Source organism: Podarcis liolepis (assembly GCF_965112155.1).
Source record: "Podarcis liolepis genome assembly, chromosome: Z".
Classification (NCBI taxonomy): Eukaryota; Metazoa; Chordata; class Lepidosauria; order Squamata; family Lacertidae; genus Podarcis; species Podarcis liolepis.
In genome coordinates, this window is record NC_139570.1 from 49,705,701 (window position 1) to 49,727,602 (window position 21,902).

The 21,902-nt window shown below is 46.3% G+C and overlaps 1 protein-coding gene and 1 long non-coding RNA gene across 5 annotated transcripts in view; one reads left to right on the plus strand and one right to left on the minus strand.

The window, feature by feature from the left end:
• RABGAP1 (RAB GTPase activating protein 1) overlaps positions 1-21,902 on the plus strand; it is a 92,737-nt gene that overhangs the window by 61,846 nt on the left and 8,989 nt on the right. For all 3 annotated transcript variants that reach the window (XM_083485798.1, XM_083485799.1, XM_083485800.1), the window contains 5 exons: positions 9,444-9,557; positions 11,620-11,694; positions 16,201-16,326; positions 17,830-17,973; positions 21,104-21,145. In XM_083485798.1, the coding sequence (XP_083341924.1) occupies positions 9,444-9,557; positions 11,620-11,694; positions 16,201-16,326; positions 17,830-17,973; positions 21,104-21,145 (501 nt within the window). The remainder of the gene's footprint in view (positions 1-9,443; positions 9,558-11,619; positions 11,695-16,200; positions 16,327-17,829; positions 17,974-21,103; positions 21,146-21,902) is intronic.
• On the minus strand, positions 370-10,758 carry LOC310698659. Of its 2 annotated transcripts, none has more exons than XR_014521668.1 (3): positions 10,425-10,758; positions 6,123-6,243; positions 370-4,597 (listed from the first exon to the last, which is right to left on the minus strand). It is a non-coding gene; the product is annotated as an uncharacterized lncRNA (long non-coding RNA). The 2 variants fall into 2 exon arrangements; XR_014521669.1 differs by lacking the exon at positions 10,425-10,758 and adding an exon at positions 6,737-9,405.

Sequence of the window (21,902 nt, forward strand, 5' to 3'; positions counted from 1 at the left end):
TAAGTAGGCCAGAGAAGATTATGCCTTAACTCAGGGGTCAGCAAACCTTTTCAGCAGGAGGCTGGTCCAAAGTCTCTCCGACCTTGTGGGGGGCTGGACTAGATTTTGAAAAAAATATATGAATGAATTCCTATGCCCCACAAATAACGCAGAGATGCATTTTAAATAAAAGCACACATTCTGCTCATGTAAAAACACGCTGATTCCTGGACCATCCGTGGGCCGGATTTAGAAGGTGATTGGGCTGGATCTGGCCCCTTGGCCTTAGTTTGCCTACCCATGCGCTAACTGTAGGTGGTTCTTAAGGTGCCACAAGATTCTTGTTTATTTTAGCTGCAACAGGCTAGCATGGCTACCTCCCTCACATTGTACGTGTTCTCTCTAACCACAAACAAGCCATGTTTTCCTCCAGTGACTCAAGAGGGTATACGCTGTCAAGTTGCATAACGGCTGAATTCTTTAATATGCTAATAGTGACATGCTTGTTCAATCCGCCTCTCAACATATGCTGATGCATTTTTGCATCATTCAGGTGTACTTTATTTTAGATGACAGATTTCTAACATTTAGAAAATAATATTCTCAACCAGCTCTAGCAAAACTGCTGCTGTCGCTTCAGGTTTGGAATTAGGAATAAGTTAGTGCTTGTGAGCTAGATTTCGGGGCCACATAATGCAAACATTTGTGACAGGGAAGGGCCCTCGCTCGTTGGGTAGAGAACTTGCTCTGCATGCAGAAGCCCCTATGTTCCATCCCCAGCATCTCCAGGTAGGGCTAGGAACGTCACCTGCTTGCAACTCTGCCTGTCAGTGTATCCAATACTGAGGTAAGTGGACCAAGGGTGTGATTCCGTGTAAAGCTGTGTACTTAGGTATATATGAGCTGCCTTGGTAGCAGGGAAACTTTGAAGCCAAATTGCATGCAGATGGGTGCAAGTCCCAATAGGAAATATTTGGACAGTCTGGGGATTCTTGGCTTCTCACTCAGAGGTGATGCTGCTGTAGTATCTTAAGATGACCTCTGAAAAAAGTGGCTGAAACAATAGATTTTGGGGCCAAGTGTAAAACAGCCATTAATAAACAGCCAGGAGTAATATGAAGACTTTGAATATTGACAGGACTAGGGCAGAATGGAGGCAATGTAGCCAAAGCAACAAATTAATATTGTAAGTACACACATGCATACAACACATGTAAAGGTAAAGGGGCCCCTGACCATTAGGTCCAGTCGTGACCGACTCTGGGGTTGCGGCGCTCATCTCGCTTTATTGGCCAAGGGAGCCGGTGTACAGCTTCCGGGTCATGTGGCCAGCATGACTAAGCCGCTTCTGGCGAGCCAGAGCAGCGCACGGAAACGCCATTTACCTTCCCGCCAGAGCAGTACCTATTTATCTACTTGCACTTTGACGTGCTTTCGAACTGCTAGGTTGGCAGGAGCAGGGACTGAGCAATGGGAGCTCAACCCGTCGCAGGGATTTGAACCACCGACCTTCTGATCGGCAAGTCCTAGGCTCTGTGGTTTAACCCACAGCGCCACCCACATGTACACGTATGTTATGTCATCTATATACACAAAAGCACAGGCTTTTCAGGTCTTTGTCCCAAAGTCCTTACAATCTACGAGCAGATAACAAGTGAAACATGAAAGGAAGTGAAGGGAAAGGGAGGTAGGGCTGAACAGACAGGATATGTGATTCATTCATTCCTGGGAGCCTGTGGTGCAGTGGGTCAGTGGATCTGGCTGTTAACCAGGAGGCTGGTGCTTCGAGCTCACCCAGGGACTGCTGTGGGCAGGGTTTCTGCATTGCAGGAGGTTGGACTAGATGGGTCCTTCTGGGTCTCTTCTGATTTTTTGATTCAGATGCACATGCATAGACTTTGTTACAGGAGAGGCAAATGCCCTTTGATGAGAGTTAACACTTGAAACCATTTTCAAACATTAAAATATAGTGAAGCATGCCTGATGATGGCATCTAGTTGTTTTTGTTTATTTTTAAAAATGCAGTTGTTTGCTGTAGCTTTTGTCTTGCTAGAGCGGAGTTTTCCAAACTCTTCATGTTGGTGACACACTTTTTAGACACACATCTTTTTGTGACACAGTAGTTCAGTTTTACTAGGAAACCTGTGGGCTGCCTGCTCATTTTCCAGCCCCGAGGAGTGTTTGCGTGACACACCTGCACAGTGCAGGTGACACACTAACGTCATGACACACAGTTTGGAAAGCCCTTTGCTAGAGTGTAATGAGATCTTGTGCTGGAAGAGAGAAGATGGCACCTTCATCACAGTCTGTTCTGTGTTGTAAAGCACTTAAAAGCTATTGCCCTCTTGCGAGCCTAATATGATCACATGGAGTGAGAGCCATATTTGCTGCACTCCTCCTGGAGAGGGTAATATGATGCTGTTGTTTAGCACTGAATTGTACCAAGCACTTTATGTGCCTCTTGTTTTTCCTTTTTACAACCACTCAAATGAGGTGGGCTAGCCTGGTGATGTCCATCATGCTTGTGCGTCCACTAAGAAATCCACCAACCAGAGCCGGGTGCAAAATGCATTTACCTGGAATCAAATAATAGCAAGCAAGAGATTTGTTTTCAATATCAGAGCAGAATTGAGCTCACAGTGCTTTCTCACAAAAGCCCAGTCCTGACTTGCTTCATGTCAGATGCCTAGTCATTTTGCTGCTATTGTTTGACAAGCAAGAGCCATGAATTATTGTTGATCTATTGCAAGTCATCAGGATCTACAGTACTAATAGATTCGGACCTACATTCTGCCCACCCTTGGACAAGGCTCAGCGAGGTGACTTGGCTTTGATTCTCCTGTGCTGAACCCAAGTTTTCTATTTGCACACATCTGATGAGTTGAGTGACAGTTTCGCCAAAATTTTGTTTACCTGTCCTCTTGGCATCTTGCCCATGCAGCATTTTTAAAGGCATTTTGAAAGCATTCCCATATTAATGGCTAGACATCCAGGGCACAGCCTGTTATGATCCATTGTTTGTTTTGGAGGCATACCACTGCTTCAAAAAAGTGTGGCTAGTTGTATTTGTGGAGTCTGAGCAAGCGATGGCTTCGGAAAAAGGGTTCTCAGCATACATTATATTCATCCTAGAAGCATGCCGTTCTAGGAAATGGTTGCAATCAGTTTTTGTGTCAGTTTTCATTTTTGCATACAGAGACTCTCCTCAGTGTCCCTTGATTTGAAAATGCTGGTTCTCATTTAAAATAAACACACCCTCGTATTTCCCCCCTTTTGTGGGGTGCTGACTTTGTGCCTGTTTGCATTGCGGGATAAGCTATTTGGGTGTGTGGGTGTGTATTCATTCTTTTCCCTCACCCCCACCCATTTTCTTTCTCGTATGTTCAGAGAGAAGTTTTTGCCTGCCATGTTTTTGCCTCAGGCACGAAAACAGTGTCTGGGCATTTCTGTCAAAGCTGCACTAGATCCGCATGTGACTGTAGCATACAGCTTTTTAAATTTATATATATATATATATTTACCAAGTGCCTATTTATGATTTTCCTGTGGGAAACTTGATCCCTAAAAGGAAATGAGTGCAGCTGGGGATCACTTGGGGGATTCACTCTTATTTTTAGAATCAGATTTATTGCCATATTTGGCCTGAAACAATGTCACACTGGAAGCTTATTGTAGCGTGAACGCTCAGTCATTCTCACCTGATCTCAATTGGACCTGGGCTCAAGGTAATCAGTGGAACCTGGACAAAAGGATGAGTAATAACAAATGTTTGTTGACTCAGGAATCCTGAATTTCCCATAAACAATTTCTGGTGATGAGGGAGATTGAGCTTTGCAGGATGAAAACCTTTTTCAAAAAAATAATAATTCCCATAACTCCAAGACAGAATGAAGAGATAGACATTTGATTGATTTATTTTCTCCTCCCCTCCCCTCCCCTCCCCTCCCCTCCCCAAGGCGATAACAAGCAATTCAGAAGGAGAAATATACAGTGATACCCCAACATATCCCACAACCAAAGCACTTCCCATTTGGTCCTTGACATGGAAGCCAGCAGAATTTTTTTTGTTTGCCATTAATTTGTTTTTATTAGAGATTTTCTTGGGTTACAGAAGTACATACCTTGTCTCTATTTTCAGATCATAAAGTCCTTTTTACATATCAGTTATGTTTGATGTGAGACTTCAATGTTGTATACAGCACAAATTTTTGAAGCCTTCCAACACCAGCAGAGGAGAGGAGGTTCTCTTGAGCATGCTCCATTCGTGGTAGTGCTTTTGAGCCACTCTCATTTTCACTAGGGTTGTGTGCAGGATGAGTTCCCAGGAAGCATTTCCGCCACCACAAACCCAGTCTGCCTTTAAGACTCTCCATGGGATTTAGTTTTAAGGTCGGAGCAGCCATAATAAAGCCCCCCCCCCCATTGGCACGTGGATGGTCAACCCAGCCATTAAGCGTTGGAATGACTACAGTATCAGGGCTGGGGCACCTGTGGTGGCCCCTCCAGGTGTTGCTGGACTCCATCGCCCATCATCTTCATCCTCCTTCATCCTTGACCATTGGCCGTGCTGGCTGCTCCAAGCAGGACAACATAACCTGAAGGGCCACAGGTTCCTCTGCTGTTGGGCAAAAAACAGAATTGGATTACTCAGTGGATCTGACCAAGGTCTCTCTAATCCTCTCTAATGGCAAAGAATAGATGGAGGTAGCCCTTCTCTGTTGTTTATTCCTCTGCTCATGCATATGGTAGCCAGTGATATGCTACCACTTTAACATGGAGGTTCCATTTAGCCATCGCTGCTTAGATATTAGCAAGCCCACCTGCATTCTCCATGGATTTATTTTAAATAAATTTGTCAGATGTCAAGGGAATAAACAACTATCTGACTTTTAGAAGGCATCTGAAGGCAGCCCTGTTTAGGGAAGTTTTTAATGTTTGGTGTTTTATTGCATTTTTAATATTTTGTTGGAAGCTGCCCAGTGTGGCTGGGGAAACCCAGCCAGATGGGTAGGGTATAAATAATTTATTATTATTATTATCCCTTTCCAAAATTAAAAAGCAGTTTAAGACAGGGGTAGGCAATGTGGTGCCCTCCAAAGGATTCGGCTCAGTTATCATCTGGAAAGTGCCACGTTGGCTGCTTATGATCTAAGCCAATACCCATGACCACCACACTACGTTGCAGTGACTTCTGTAAGTTGGCTTTGGATGAATGCACATTCTCCTCTGTCAAGCCAGTCTTGCGCTGATCTCTGGGTGGCTGCTGTTCCAAGAAGGAATGGGGATCCTTACAAATCTGTCCTCCTCAAAGGTTTAAGGGGCCCAAGTATTCTCCTGTGTAGTGAAGAACCCAGTTCTGCTCTGTGCTGCTTCCCACCCATTAATCCCACGAAATTTCCTTGCCCTCCCTCCTCCCCATAAGACATATTTAAGGCTTCATTAACCATTCATTTATTTGATTTATACCCTGCCCCTCCTCTGAGTGCAGGGTGGCACCCCACTCCACACGTTATTAATCCTCACAACAACCCTGTGAGGTGGGTAAGACTGAGAGTGCATGACTAGCCCAGGGCCACACCTTCATGGCCTTGTGTGGGGATTTGAACTCTGGTTGCCCAGATCACAGTCTGGCGCTCTAGCCACTGCGCCACACAGGCTCTCAACAGTTTAGGCCCCCAGTTTCTGTCACGAAGCCCACAGAGTGATTGCAAGCTAGTCAGGCTCTCTCAGTTTTGCCTTCCATACAGGGGTCATATCCCCATTAAGGTGATGGGGGTACTGTCAGTGTGCCCTCAGCCAGCATTGGGGGGGGGCTGCCTACTTGCCTTCTTACAAGCATCCCAGGGGGGTACAGCCAGCTGTGTGGGACATCAGAGGAGAGGGTGGGCATAAAACTGGAATTAGTTGGCCATTGGTTTTGGCTCCAGCTACTTACTTTTGCCCTCCCTTCTCTGCATTCTTGTTATCCCACTCTCTGCTCTTAAAGTCCCAAGGCTACAATGATTGAAACACAATATTAAAAAGTCCTTTAAGAGATCTTAAAACCACAGAAATAAGGTGGGGCCTAAAAAATACACCAGGCTGAATGGGCACCAGCACCAATGGGATCTGGGGACCAGGGGGTGGGGTGCAATCTAGCCTACCTGCAATTTTGAGCCCCTTGGAAGAAATACATCATCATTTACTTTGCCATAGCCCAGGAGTTGGCAAACTTTTTCAGCAGGGAGCTGGTCCACAGTCTCTCCGACCTTGTGGGGGGCTGGACTAGATTTTGAAAAATATATACGAATGAATTCCTATGCCCCACAAATAACCGAGAGATGCATTTTAAATAAAAGGACACATTCTGCTCATGTAAAAACACCAGGCAGGCCCCACAAATAACCGAGAGATGCATTTTAAATAAAAGGACACATTCTGCTCATGTAAAAACACCAGGCAGGCCCCACAAATAACCCAGAGATGCATTTTAAATAAAAGGACACATTCTACTCATGTAAAAGCACGCTGATTGCCGGACCGTCCACGGGCCGGATCTGGCCCCTGGGCCTTAGTTTGCCTACCCATGCCATAGCCAAAGAACAGGAACTGTTGGAGAAAACATGTGTTGAGAATGATTTTTGTTTGAAGATTTTCCTCTTTTATTTGAATGCACGTGCAGTCAGTTTCAGATAATTTGGCATTATAACATGCATCTTACTTAGGCCCTTCCTCTTCTTTTAGCCTCTAGCCCCCCCCCCCCCCCAATATATGGTACCTTTCTGAGCCTGGCTGTCCCTGGAAAACTGCTGAGATGGCTCCGGTGCCAGCCGCCCTTCATTCTCACAGCGGAGAATGCTCTGCTCTCCCACCTATGCCATTCCTGCCCTCTTCCTGCCATTTATCGCCATCTGTTTTCAATCCTAGGGTGTGCGCGCACACTTCCAAGCGCTTCCCTTTGCCTTGCCCCCACTCCCACACCAGAAGCCTGAGAAATGACCCAGACATCCATTCTTCACAGAAAGGTATAAAAATAGGAGCTGGAGAAGGGGCTCACACAATAGATGTGACTGCATTCTGTTTGTACCACCAAAACACACATTTCAAAATGTTATCATTTCCGTACATTTCCCACCCCCCTTCCTTTCACTCCCTAAACAGAATGTTCCAGTAAAAGGGTAGTGGTTCCAAAATCCTTCGGCCAAGTCTTGGTGCCACTACACATTTAGGAGAGAGAAGCATGTCGCTCTTGCGTATAACACCCACGGCCCAATGTTGTGTAGTGGTTGCAGTGGCAGACTAGGACCTGGGAGACCAGGGTTCAAGCCCCACACTCAGCCATGAAGCTCACTGGGTGACCTGGGGGCTGGTCACTGCCTCTTTCAGCCTAATCTATCTCACAGGGTTGGGGGGGGGAATAAATGGAGAGGGGGAGAATTGTGTACGCCACTTTGTGCTCCATGGAGGAAAAAATGGGAGATAAATGCAATAAATCAATGAATCGCAGCAACCCAGTCATCTCAAACTCATCCCCCCTGAACAGGTTGGTGTCTCACTTAATAGTATTGCGTCTTTTTTCTAGAGGGGTTTTCTGTGCCCCCGCCTGCCAGTACCATTCGAAAGCTACCACAATTCGCTTCTGCTTAAAGTAAGACATTGGGGATATGAGATTGTTGACAATAACTGTGGTTGTCCTTTTGCAAGCTTTGCTTACCTGGTTCTGTGCTTCAATCAAACTCCACCTTAAAGATTCAGATACACAGTAATTGCATTGTTAGGGTGTTAATTGAGAGCAGGGTATCGGAAAGTCCACAAATATTGTTTGGTTTTTAATTTGGCAAGGCTAGGGAGGCATAATGCTTGGGGAGGGGGGTGGGTTTCCACCATGTTCAAATTTCCCATCAAGCACGACACTTGTAAGCACACTTAAATAAATAAGTTCAGGACCAGATTGGCAGATCTGCACAGAATTTTTTGCAGAATTCATTTTTCTTCTTATAGTGGGGTTTTTTTGGGGGGGAGGGGGGAGTTCTGAAGAGCAGTGCAAGTGCAAACATCCCTGATTCAGCTGCCTGCATTTCCAGCTAAAGGGGTCAGGTAATAAGTGATGGGGAAATTATCTTCCTGCCTGGAGAGCTATTGCCAGTCAGAGTAAACAGCACTAGTCTAGAGGGGCAAACAGTTTAGCCAGGTATAGGCTCCCTATGCTGGCACGACCCATCAGCAGAAATCCTGCTCGCCTCCCTACTGGTCTGTTATTTTACCAAACGTTGCCTATGTTGTTTCTTCAACCTTGGAAGACTAGAAGCTTCATTTGAACAAAAAGTTAGTAGGGAGTTTTTCTGGTCAGAATTCTGCAAGGCATTGTGGCTCTTGTAGCTACGGCCAGTGCAGTTTTGAGTTCAATGAAATGGCCACGACTCTGCCTGCAAGTGCCAGCTGAGCCCATTGGAGAAGGAGGACAGGCGGCTTGTGCAAAGTAGTCACCACCCATCACCTGTCAGGCTCAGAACCTGGAGAATAATGTTGTGCTTTGGGCTTCGAGAGTCTGCAGTGAAACTAGAGCCTCTGTGTGAATCCGTGCAGAGCTGATGATGGAAGCTGCTCACCGTGCAGACATAACAGGTTGTTGGATGGTATAAAATGTACAAGGTGTGTGAACGACTCTGAGATCTACAGATGAAGGGCGGTATACAAATCTAATAAACAGTGATAATAATTACTGGTGGGATGCTCTCTGGGGAGTTGGAGGGAGGTGAGAGAATAGCTCAGTGGTAGAGCATCTCCATTGCAATTCCTGACTGAGGGAGATCCCTGCATGAAACTCTGCAGGGCCATTGCTGCCAGTCAGTACTGAGCCAGATGGATCGATGATCTGACTCAGTGTGTGGCACCCTCCTATGTTCCTACAACTTCCTGGGTGAAAGAGGTAAGAAACTTGGTTAACCTTCCATAAACTATGCACAGGAAGTGGGAGTCTGTTTTCTTTCATCGATTTAAATGTGGCACTCTGACTGCAAGGGAAGGTGATTCTTTTCTCCCCTTCTCCCACAACTGGTTCCATTGAGTAGTCTGCATAAATCTTGATACTAAGCAGGACCAGGAAACCTCAATAGCTGGTCCTGAGTAGCCTGTGACTGGAGCTGGAATTGTACCCAGAAAGGGGTGGGTGGGGGGAATCTGGCACCTTGAGCTTTTATTTTCTCCCCCTTGACTCCTACTAATGCTTAAGGTCACCCTTTGCCTCCTGTAGATTCCTCCTCTGCACTGGATTTCCATGTAGAAATGAAGAATCTTAATGAGAGTGTGAATTGACAGCGCCTTTCTCTTACATGTGCCCTCTCACTTTAAAATTGGAAAATGCTATCTCTGATTCACACTCCTGCCCCCGTCCCCAGCGTCTTATTGTAGCTGCAACCACACCCACAATTCTGGGGCTTAACAGTCTCTCCCCCCCCCCAATTTCTCTCTCCTTGGCTTTGCAGGAGTCTCCCCAGGACAGTGCCATCACACGCGACATCAACCGGACGTTCCCTGCCCATGACTACTTCAAGGACACTGGGGGCGATGGCCAGGACTCCCTGTACAAAATATGCAAGGTACCCTGACCGGGATGCTGTCTTGGCTCACTTGTGGACCAGGATGGTGGAGCGTCCTTGTGGGAGTAAATGTGCTAGGCCAGGTTAGCCCTGGGTTCTTCGTCGTGAAAGCACCTACAAGTGTGAGATGTAGTGTTGATAATAGAATTATGGGGTTGGGACCCCCAAAGGTCCTCTAGCCCAGCCTCCTTCATTACAAGTATCACAGCTAAATACCAGCAGGTGGCCTTCCAATCTCTGGTTATAAACCTCCATCGAGGGAGAATCTGTCACCTTCTGAGGTAGCCTATTCCATGTCAAACACCTTTTACCATCAGAAAGTTCTTCCTATCTTTTGGTTGGGATTTCATTTCTTGTCATTAGAATTCATTGTCTTGGGTCCCACCCTCTGGAGCAGCAGAAAACAAGCGTATTCTGTCTTCCATGTGGCAGCCCTTCAGATATTTGAAGATGGCTGTCTTATCCCCTCTCAGTCTTCTCTTCTCCAGGCTAAACACCCCCAGCAAAAAGGTTGTTGAAACATATTGCCTGTTGTGCCTGCTAATTTAGCCTTACTGGGATTGTAGTCCAGAATTATCCAGAGGGCACAAGTTTGTGCTCGTGGATGCCTGGGCAAATCAGCCTTTTGCCTCAAAGGGCATTCCCAGATCAACTGGAGCGGCTGCTGTATTTCTTTTTTTGTGGCAGAGAGCAAAGGAAGTCTCAGCAAAAGGATCTTTGCTCCTCTCTAACACTCTGGAAAATTATTCAGCTCCTCATTTGCATTATAAGGCAAACCACAAACACATTCAAGCCACTCATTAAAATGCGGGAGGCAATTAGCAGGTTAAAATAAAAAATGTCCGCACTCTGGTTTGATCCCTTTACCTTGCTTGACCGGAGGATCCGGCTCTTTGAACCTGGCATTTAGAAAGCTGCCATTGCTGCCTGCTCCTCCTCCAGAGACTGTTTGGCCTGGGGAAGCAGCTTGGCTTCCTGGCCACCTCCTAAGCTCTCTGACAAAGCACACCATTAAAAAGGATGAGCTCTGCGTGGGACGCGGACCAAGGACTGGCGCAAGCAGCTTCCTATCCGCTCCCTGTCTATAATTGATATTCAAATCAAAGACTTAACGGCGCAGCTTGAAAGATTTGTTTTTGTGTTATTATCCCTGCATAAAATACTTCGGGTCTCAAACATGCTCTGGCTTATTTTGGGAGAGTTGGATGTGCACGCCAGATCCCCACGGTGTGCATTTATGCTTCAGCCCCACCCCCACCCTTGCAGCTCAGGGAACCAAGACCCTGGCCCAGGACTTAGCTTTCCACTCTCTCTCTCTAAAATGCCATCAAGGTGAAATTATGCCCCTCTTGCTAGGTGTCCTGGGCTCCCTGCCTGCAAAAGGCCGGGGAGCCTAAGGCTTTGGTGGGCAGATCCCCTGCAGACGTTTCGCTTTTCTGGTGACTCTTGTGAAATCCTGGTCAGGATAAGCACCCCCTTGCCCCAAATTGCCTCCTTAGCAGCCTTCACTGACTTGCTCCAAGTTCCCTTTGTCAGCCCTTTCTGTGCTGAGGGACAAAGTAAGCTATTCCACGTGCAGACAGATTGTGTGATTGGAACAAGGTTGGTTCTCTGGATGGCTGAGACGGAGGCAGCCCTTGTTTTCAGCCAGAAGGTAGTGACCTTCATAACCTGTTCCCTGCCACAGCAACACTCCTTCTGTGCAACAAGCAGCCTCCGTGCCATAATATACAGAGGCATACTGAAGCTGGGAGGCTGTTTTGAATGGAGCAGGGGTGGTTGTGGCCAAGCCAGTGGTGGTGGTGTAGTGGTTATAGTGTCAGACTAGGACCTGGGAGACCAGGGTTCAAATCCCCCCCACTCGGCCATGAAGCACACTAGGTTCCCTTGGGCCAATCACTTCCTCTCAATCTAACCTACCTCTCAGGTTGTTGGGATAAAGTGGGGAGAAGAACTATGAGCTCCTTGGAGGCAATGCAGGCTATAAATGCAAGCAAGCAATCATTCAGGTGGGGCATCTTGTGTTGTTGAAGTCTTGACCGTTTCCTGATTCTTCTTCCAGGCCTATTCTGTCTACGATGAAGAGATTGGCTACTGCCAGGGCCAGTCATTCCTTGCTGCTGTGCTGCTTCTACACGTGAGTTCCTCTTTGCTACCTGAGAGAGGGCCCTGTGCAAGAACGTTCCAAAGCGTGGGGTGGGAGGTCCTCTGCGGCACTCAGGCACAACCCAATCTCCCTTTGCTCTGCCTTCCCCGCCTCCCTCCCTGCCCAAGACCTGTTTAATTAATCAGAATCTGTGAGCACTTTGAACCTGGCAGGAGGATGGGCAAATGTTCCTGAGTGTTTAGGCGACCCTGGTATGTGACCCATCCATGTATGTTCTGTGTCTTGTATTGGTTTCCTTGAATGTAATGTCACCCTTCGTTCCCTTTCCCTCTTTTAAATGTCTAAATCGCCTTTGATGCTGTTTGCTGAAACATACATTAAGGCCTGCTTACATGCCCACAAACCAAAGGTTGCAGCAGTTACCTAACCAACAACTAGCAATGAATCACTGCAAGTCTAGTGATTTTTATGTCATCAAAACCAGGACAATATTTTATCCTATAATTTATATGTATATGTAATTAATTGTACATATAATTTATATGTAAGAACAGATGGAAGAGCTCTGTTGGATCAGGTTGTTAACATATCCAAACTCCATCCAGGCTGCCTGTTGGTTTCTTGTTGTTCTTTGTGCTATTGAGCAGTAATGCAGGTGGATCCATTGTGAAGATCCCAAAACTTCTTCACGTCCAGAAACAGTTGCTCCATACATGGTTGCTGTCTCTTCTAGAGATGTTACAGAACTGAAATTTTTCATTCTTCATACATGCTAATAGTGAACTTGGGTGCAGAGCTAGGGCAGATTTGCAGCCCAAATTGAGATAGGGAGAATGCTTGCTGGTAGGGAGGAGCAGCCCAAGGTTTGTAGAAGTAGGAAAAGGAAAAACACATAGCGGGGGGAAATAAACTTTTAAAATAGTCCTATAAGGCCTGAGCATGCTCGTTGGCTGCAGAATCCGGGTGGTAGGTGTCAGGCTCCAGGGAATCCGATCCCCCCATGGTAGGCTGCCAGGGATAGATAACAAGGAGAGTTCTTACCAAGTCTTTTATTCAGTATTCACAGAGAGAGGCTTAGAAAAGCTGCCTCTTGTAGTAATGGCGTTGCTCCCAGTGAAACCCCACCCCCTCCATCTCTCCCATTATATGCCATCCCTACGTTGGCTGGTCTGTGCTTTCTGCCTCTGAGCTTTCTGTTCTCCTACTTTCAATGCCCACCGGGTTCGGGGGGGGGTGTCTGGAATGCTTTCTAAATACACTGAGTCTGTCCGCTGCCTCTCCCCTGGTGCTGCTGCTTCTTCCTGTTCCTCTCCCAATATTTCCCAGCTTCTCCCTTCTGCAGCCTCTGAGCTGTGACCTCCTGCAACCCACTGTTGTAAATCTCTACTGTCTTCCTCTTCTCTGGAAGGTTCAGGCTGAGGAGGTGGTGTCCACTATTCCTCCTCCTCTTCTGCCCAGTCCCTGACAGTAGGATGGGCAGTCAGGAAATCTGTTGGTGTTTGAATGGAGTATCCTGGCAAAGGGCATGGCTGGCTGGTTGGCACCCTGAGCACAAGCACTCCACAGTGCAGCATTTTGGTACAGGTCCAAGTTTCATAAATCCTGTGCATTTACCAGGAAGATGGGTGGCATGTGTTTTTTTCCTGCTTTTGTCAGTTGGAGAGTCAAGTCAGGTTACCAGGCTGCTCAGTTCGAAGTCTACCTGGGACCAGCTTGGGCTCTGGGCCACAGGTTTCTTCTGGTGCCTGAGTGGACTGATTTCCACATCTCCCCAGTGGCCTCTGACTAAATGAGCTTTGTAGAAAGGCTTGAAGGGAGGCTACAGTCTGTTGCAGGTGTCAAATAAAAGCTGGTGGGGGGGCGGGCTTTGTAGTTTAAGATGACCACCCACTCCCAAGGCTGAATGTCTTTTCTTTCCCTCTCTTAACACATCAGAGGTTATGTGGGCCTTTGAGGGGCGAACTGGTCTGTGCGGAGTCCACCACGGGGAAATCTTGGACAATCTATTCAAAAGGAGTTGTCTGGATGACCCCTTCGGGTACTGGTTGCAAGTTTCCTCTTGCTCCTTGGAAACAGCCAACTCAGAATACCAGCAGGGATGCCTGCCCTGTCTCGCTTCGTTTTCCTGGCTGTCCACCCCACTCCATCAGTTGCTGAGCATTTTTTGCAGCTACTTCTCTCCGACACCCTTAATTCCCTTTCTGCTGCTAAAAGTTATTTTTAAACCACATTCATGTTGTTGGTTCTCTTTCTCTGCTCTCTCCCTGCTTCCTCAAACTAGCTGTCTCTGCTGTCAGTTACTGAATGACACTCTGCAGAGCTCCCAGGCCCATTTGTTGTTCTGATCCACAGCAGGCTCCGTTTTCTTTTTTTAAAATATCCCACCCCCACCCCCCAGCAACCCTTCAGCTTATTTGAATGATGGCTGTACCATCTTCTCATACTAAATATAAAGAGACTTGGTGTGTCTCTGAAAACCAGACTTCCTGTCAGTTTGAGAGGAAAGTACCCCCCCCCCCAATGACACAAGAAAGTTGTAGGGAGATATTCTGAACACCAGTCATAAGGGTGGTTTTGTTGTAATTGAACAGCAGCTCCCAATATTCACAGTGAAAACTTGAGACCTCGCAGAATAATGAATTTAGTGGTTCTTCGCCTCGCCACAGGCAATGCAGGCATTAGCTGTGCAATTCATAAGAAATGAAGATGAAATTGCGCTTAAATTGGATCTTAGAATTGCTTCTGAGGTTGCTTTTGGAAGATTGTGATGGGTTTTTAAGAGCTTAAATCCCAGTCTGGAGATGTAAGCCTTTGAATTGTGATTCCTGCTTGTCTTTAAGAGAGGGCAGCCTGCAGAGCAACAGAAGCTGAAAATGTCATTCAAAATGGGTGGCTTTCCTGGGATAGAGGTCTTGGACTTCCGTAAGTGCACCTCTCAAATGTTCATGAGGTGTGCATGAGCCTTCCTGGCGCATTCTTCAAAAGCACCACAAACTCCCTCTTTGCAACAGTTTTATTTCCCCCTCAGTAGGGACGCGATTGGCACTGTGATCTAAACCACTGAGTCTTTGGGCTTGCTGATTGGAAAGTCGGCAGTTCAGAACCGCGTCACCGGGCTTTGTCCCAGTTTCTGCCAACCTAGCAGTTTGAGAGCATGCCATTGCAAGTAGATAAAATAGGTATCGCTGTGGCAGGAAGGTAAACAGCGTTTCCATGCGCTCTCGCTTCCATCAGTGTTCCATTGTGCCAGAAGTGGTTTAGTCCTGCTGGCCACACGACCTGGAAAGCTGTTAGTGGACAAACACTGGCTCCCTCAGCCTATAAGCGAGATGAGCGCCGCAACCCCATAGTCGCCGTTGACTGGACTTAACTGTCCAGAGATCCTTTACCTTTTTTTTTTAACCTATTCCCCCCTTAACTTGTAAAAGGCCCAGTTGACCTAGCCCAGAACATGAACCTTCATTACTGTGGAAAAAGAGGGTGAGTTTTTGAGCAAGGGAAGATGACAGACTTTTCCAGAACGCCCTGGGTAAGAATACCCACTTAAGACTGGCATGGTGTGGATAAGGCTACCAGTGGGTTCTAGCCATGATTGCTGTGCTCCACTTTCGCTGTTGGAGGCAGGATGGCTCCGAATATCAGGTGCAGGGCTCTTCCGGTCCTAAGAGTAGATATGACACCATCAGTTTACTCCTCATTTTCTGCTGAACTGCTGCTAAACCTTCCCTTGCTGTCATTTTCTCACACAACCTGTGGTGGTTTACGGTTCATTGGTGGCAGAAAGAATGAGCAATAATCTGCCCTTTCCTTGTGGGAGTAGAGTAGGGCCACATTCACACCATACATTTAAAGCACACCTTTACCACTTTTAAACAGTCATGGCTTCCTCAAAGTAATTACAGAAGCTGTGGCTTGCTAAAGGTGGTGAGAGTTGTTAGGAGACCCTGCATTCCAGAGCTACAATTCTCAGAGTTCCCTGGGAAGAGGGCTTGATTGTTAAACTATTCTGGGAGCATTAGCCCTGTGAGAAAAATGGGGGTCTTCTAATAGCTCTCGACATCCCTAACAAACTGTAGCTCCCAGAATGGATGATTAAAGTGGTATAGTTAGGACTGCCATGCATCTGAAATTTCCCAGCAGTGCCTGGGTGGGATAGCTTAAATGTCCAGGAAAATCCAGACTTCCATGTTGGAAGTGTAGATTTTGGAAATTTTCATTAAAAGTAGCTCAAAAAGTCCTTTTCTTTCTTTTCTTTCTTTTTTGTGATCTGGCAAAAAAAGTTTAGCAATTTTGAAGAAAAAAAACTAAGCAACTTTTGTGTTTGGATTTTCACTTTTTGAAATATGGCAACCCCTAGGTATAGTGCTTTAAAAATAAGGTGTAAATGTGGCCCACGTTTGGCTGCCAATAAAGTAAGGTGGTTCTCTCAACATACTGGTAGGAAAGACTGAAGGAAGAAGTTAGATTATCATGCTTAGCTCCCCACCCCACACCCTTTTAAAAATGACAGCCGGTTTTGTTCTTTGTCTTTGACAGATGCCTGAAGAACAGGCGTTTAGTGTTCTGGTCAAAATCATGTTTGACTACGGACTCAGGGAGCTTTTCAAACAGAATTTTGAAGATTTGCACTGCAAGTTTTATCAGTTGGAGCGACTCATGCAGGTAAGTGGTGCTGTCTGTCCCCGGAGACCGAGATTTGACAGGGGGCGGGGTTTCATCCGAGAGAGTGATGCTCTTTGCAAGGTGAAGTCCAGAGGTGATGCTAACAGTGGTGGCCTGGCTGAGGGGTGGCCACATGGCCTTTAATCATGAGACAAGCTGTGCCCCATTCTTCCCTTGGCCATTTTCTACTTCCCACGACTATCGCAACGGCGTGTGTAGCACAGTGGCAGGGAGAGTGGGGTGGCTGCTGTGATCCTCATTACTGGACTCCAGCTCCCATCATCCCTGCCTACTGACCATGCTGGGAGTTGGAGTGCAGCACAGCTTCCCCCAGCCCTGGAATAGCATGCCTTTATTCTCTCCCCTTCAATTTCTTTCTTTTTTCTTTTTAAATTGTTGTTCTTCTACCAAGTGTACTTGAAGCATCTTGTGAATTGTTCAAAAGAGCCACACACTATATATTTAATGCAATATTGAATGAATGAATGAATGAATGAATAACAATAGAGGAGAAGCAGTGGAATTTAATAATAATAATAATAATAATAATAATAATAATAATAATAATAATAATAATAATTGATACGACAACCCAAGAATTCATTAAGTGAAAATGCTTAGTCAGATTTGTATTGTCCATTAGGCAAAGACCATTGGAATACTAGTCACCAAAAACAGTAATAAGAATCCAAGAACAAATTAAAACATAGATTGTCAAAATTTAAGATTGCAAAGTTCCTCAGTTTAGGTTTAGGTTTTGTAAAAAAGATCCCCTTGGCAGTTGTTTTTGCTAAAAAAAGGGGGGGCCTGTAATTTTATTTTTTACTAAAGTTACCCTATAGGTAACAGACTTGTCTACATTTGTGCCAGCAGCCGTCTGATTGATCCCTTAGAAAAAGAATTTATTTGCTCCACATCTGAAAGCTGCTGGAGGTGCAGCTGGGGTGGGGAAGCACACGCGGGAGGCCGTTCCACAGTTTTGATGCCACACTGGAGTAGCCCCCCCCCAACCACGTGTCCACCCACCACATCTCCAGCGATGAAGGAATTCGCGGCAGGGCCTCTGATTAGCACTTTACAGTTTGAGCAGGCTCACATGCCTGAATCCCCGTGTTTCTAGAATGCCAGACGAGTGAAAAGTTCCTTGCCAGGTCATTTGCAGTAGCCTTCAGCAGCTGGCTGCCCTTGGGCATCTTGGCATTTCAGCAGGCCATTGGGGTCATTGGGGGGGCGGGGCGGGACACTGGGTCTTGCCCCTCCCCTGCTGCCACCATTAATGCTCCTGAATGGGTGTTTTTTGAAGCTAGTTGCTGCCCAAGGGCATTGATGTCCAGGAGACCTAAACGTTCCAAATTACGTTAATGGGAAACTTAAATGTTCTGTGGTGGATTATGAGTCCGTTGTGCGCTTCCATCTTAAACAGCATCTTGCAGGTGAGAAGATGGTTGTGTTACTTATTTATTGCTATTTGGGGCAAACTTTTGTCTTTTTCTTCTCTTTTAGGAGTACATTCCTGACCTCTACAACCACTTTCTGGACATCAGCCTTGAAGCACACATGTATGCATCCCAGTGGTTCCTCACACTGTTCACAGCAAAATTCCCCCTTTATATGGTCTTCCACATCATTGACCTGCTGCTGTGTGAGGTAAGGGCGATCGCCTTTGACAAATTCCAGTAATCCCAGCCCTTCACATGGGTATATTTAGTTATAAACTAAACACACGAGAGTTCCTCTTCCTTGTAAGCAAGCAAAAATAAAAGGGTGGAGAGAAGGATGGTATATATAAACAGTTTCACAATCATGTTCATTTTCATAGATGTTTTTCCAGCCTTCTGTAGACATGGCATCATGTCTTCCAGCCAGCGCATTAGATGTTGATCTCCCATTTCTTAGAATCCACCTATTGTGTGCCTGTGTGTGATCTGGGCATTGAGTCGCTGGCAAAGGAGGTCAGCTTTGTCCCCCTTAATCTCTGAATGGCTGCGTGCAAGAAGCTGGTGCTGGAGGAAGGAAATGATTCAGCAGCTTCAAGAAAGTTTTGGGCATAAATGACCGGGTTAAGTTATGGGCAGAATGTGGTGCCAAGAAGAGCTTGCTAAAAGCTTGCTTTTATTGTTGCTTATAGTTCTCAGGTGGCGCAATGGGTCAGTCATTCTTGCTGTTAACCGGAAGGTTGGTGGTTCGAGCCCACCCAGGGATGGCTGTGGGCAGGACTCCTGCCTTGCAGGGGGTTGGACTAGATGACCCTCAGAGGTCCCTTCCATCTCTATGATTCTATTACCATTATGGTTGTATCAGCTGCAGAAAAGAATATACATGCTAATACAATATTTAAAGAAACGACATCAACCAAAATATATTGTTACATTAAAATATATAGTAAAAATAAATGAGGTAAAAATAAATAAATACAAAAGGTTAAAAGGAACTAATGCATTAAAATAACCTCCATTTCTAAATGCTGCAACACAACAAGAAGAGTGCTGAGGACTGCTATGCTGTTGACAAACATGCTTGATGGTAGAAAAGTCTTTTTAGTTTGAGGCTGTTTTTCACCTTGCTCTTTAGTCATATAGAGGTCCCAAGGAAACTCACAATTCATATTAAAAAAAGAGCCCTCCCTGCCATCAGGCTTACAATATAAAAGGACACGACACACAAGGAAGATGCACTGTGAGGGAGGAGGAAATCAGCAAGCTTAGGTTAGACGTCTTAGTTACTTGGGAGAAGAGACCCACAGGTCTTTTCCCTGTGGGACCCATGGCCAATTGCTTGGGCAAGGTCTTTCCATGCCACTTTCTAGTACGTGCTGTTCTTGTTTGGGTTCATTGTTGTCATAATGTGCTAGGAATATCCATAAAGCCGGGGAGAGATTGCAGCTCAGTTGCATCTCCAGTTACAGCGATGGGAGAGATCTTTGCTTGAGAGCCACTGCCAGCCTGGGCAGACGATGCCAGTCTATCTGACACGGGAGAGGATGCCTTTGTGGACTGTTTGCCCCCTGCCTGCTGGCCTATCCCTGGCTTTGTGCTACTACACCCAACCCAGGGACTGTTGCTCATTCCACCCTCAACAAACCACAGTCTGTAAGCCAAGAGAAAACCTTGCCTGCAGATTGTGGTTCCTTAGCAGTGAAACAACACCTAGCCCATGGTTTGGTCATAGCGCTGATTTAAATATTTGAAAGTCATTGGCGATTCATGCTGTTCCATTTGGGGCACCTTCTTAGGGACCAGCCTGCCATAGCAGGAGAAGGGATTGTGCTTGACTCCAGCTCCTGTCAGCCCAGCCTGCAAGGCCTTTGGCCAGGAATGAAGGGGGTTGCAGTGCAGCAGCATCTGGAGGGCATCGTAAGGGTGGGCCTTGATCTAGACTATTTGGCCATGTTCGGAGGGTTCCCCTAGATTCCCTTCCCTAAAGAAACACTGGATTGTGCAAGGGGCATCCGTGGGGGCTGAAGGTTCAGACCTGGATAATCTATGAACTTTCCCCAGTCTTCGATGAACTTTTGGTCTTTGGTGTATCTGATTTTCCCAGTTAATTTATCCAATTCCGCATAGATTATAGTTCATAGATTATCTGAAAAACATATGTGGCGTGAACACAACGCTAGTGGGATTTCAAGAGGCACTGTAAAACCAGAGAAGTATTGTTAATATGAAATAGGGGGAGCAGGGAAGTATAACGGCAATACGAAAGAAGGGAATGTGTAACTAAAGTTATAAATACAGATGATTGTCAGAGACGCTGAAGGAAGTTCAAAACAGAGATAATTTGTTGTATTTTGGATAAAAATGTATAACTATGGAAAATCAATAAAATTTATTTTTTTAAAAAAAGAAGGTTCAGACCTGGAAGGAGAACTTAAAAGTGGAATTCAATGCAGTGTAGTGTTCTTGTTCGAGAGATTTAGAGGGTTCCTCCAAACCTTGCAGCAAAATTGACGAAACATGTCTGAATCACATTTGTGAGGGAGCAGTGAACAGAGCACATTTTAGCCAGGCAGCAGCAGCAGTGGTGGCGGGAATGGCTTCCTGGGAGGCAGTTTTAATAATTTGTGTACTCGCTTGCTAATTAGCAACATTCATTAATTCTCAGTGGACTTTCCCCCTCGGAAAATGGCACAGTTCTGCTGTGCCCCCTTTTACTGAGAGATCGTTCTGTTCCTTTCCCAGCTGGGGTCTGTGCTCCTCGGTGTGTGTGTGTGTGTGTGTGTGTGTGTGTGTGTGTGTGTGTGATGGGGTGGAGAGTGGTGCACCCTGCTGAAAATAGCAGCTATCAGCTCTGCTCTGGCCTGTCTCTTCTGAGCTGCCAGAGGAACTGTCTGCCCATTTTCAGCTTTTCGTTTTCAACCATGAAGGATAGGAACCCTTTCCTGAAATCAAAGCAGTTCAGGTGGAGGCTGCATCCCATGATCTAGTTGTGTAAATGTCTAGGCACTCTTCTTTCTCTCTTCTCTGCCCACAATTACAAGAAAAATATATGCAGACTTGCTGGTGGAGCTTGTGTTCTAGGAAGCTGTACAGCAGCAATGAGCTGTTGAGTCTTCTGGGTACATTTAGCTTACATCCTCACCCCCTGCAGTAAGATGACGCTTAGTAGAGGATATCAAGGCTTTGGAGCAGGGAGAAAGACCTGTCTGTTTAACAGACTATAAATCAGAATGGGTTCTGGGGCTGATAGTTCTCGTCCAGAACAGACTTGGCAGAGACTGCTCCGAATGTTGGTTTTGTCTCTCACTACTTGCTTTTCTTTCTTGTTTTTTTCCCTGCAGGGCATCAGTGTTATATTCAATGTTGCCCTTGGGTTGTTAAAAGTGAGTATCCAGCCCCTCTGTTCCGCTTCACACGATTTGTGCCGAAAGCCCTGCAGTGAATGTCTGCACTGTAGAAATCCTTAAGCTGTCCTGCAGAATTATCTTACAGTTTTTAAAAGCAGGGTCTAAAAGAAAGAACTTGGCAAGAGAATGACTAGTGGGTGCTGGCTCCAGTGGAGTGAGTTTTACAATGGGGCTCTTGCTGAACACCTTGGGGCTCTCTCCCCACCCATGGGGCCATGTTTGCAATGTAGAAAAAAGCGCTGGGGTAAATAGACATTATTTTTTTAAAAAGAAGGAAGGAAGGAGCCGGGATCCAATAACTCCCCACTGGTAGTCGGGACAGACTGTGAGCAACCTTCCCTCCTGCCCACCTTGGACGGGAGTGTCTGACTCTCTTTGTCTTCCCTGGGGTGGGGTGGAGTGGGGAAGGATGAACCGTACTTTGCTAGGAAGGACCTAGCAGAATGAGGCTTTCCTCCCACTCAGTGCCTGCATTTTGCCACTAGCGTGGGTGGATAAGGAGAGCAGGGAGGCTGTTCTTGCTTCAGAACTTCCTGCCATTGTCAAAACTTTCAGTTTTAAACTGTCTGCGACAATCCAGACATCCTGTCCCTTAACCTTACTAGCCTTCCCTCCATCCTGTCTTCCATCACAAAGGACTCCTGCCCCACAGCAGCCTGCACCAAGGTGCTGCCCTCAGGGTGCATGGGACCGCAAACTTCACTGGCCCCAGCCAGCAGGGGGGGGGGGGTTG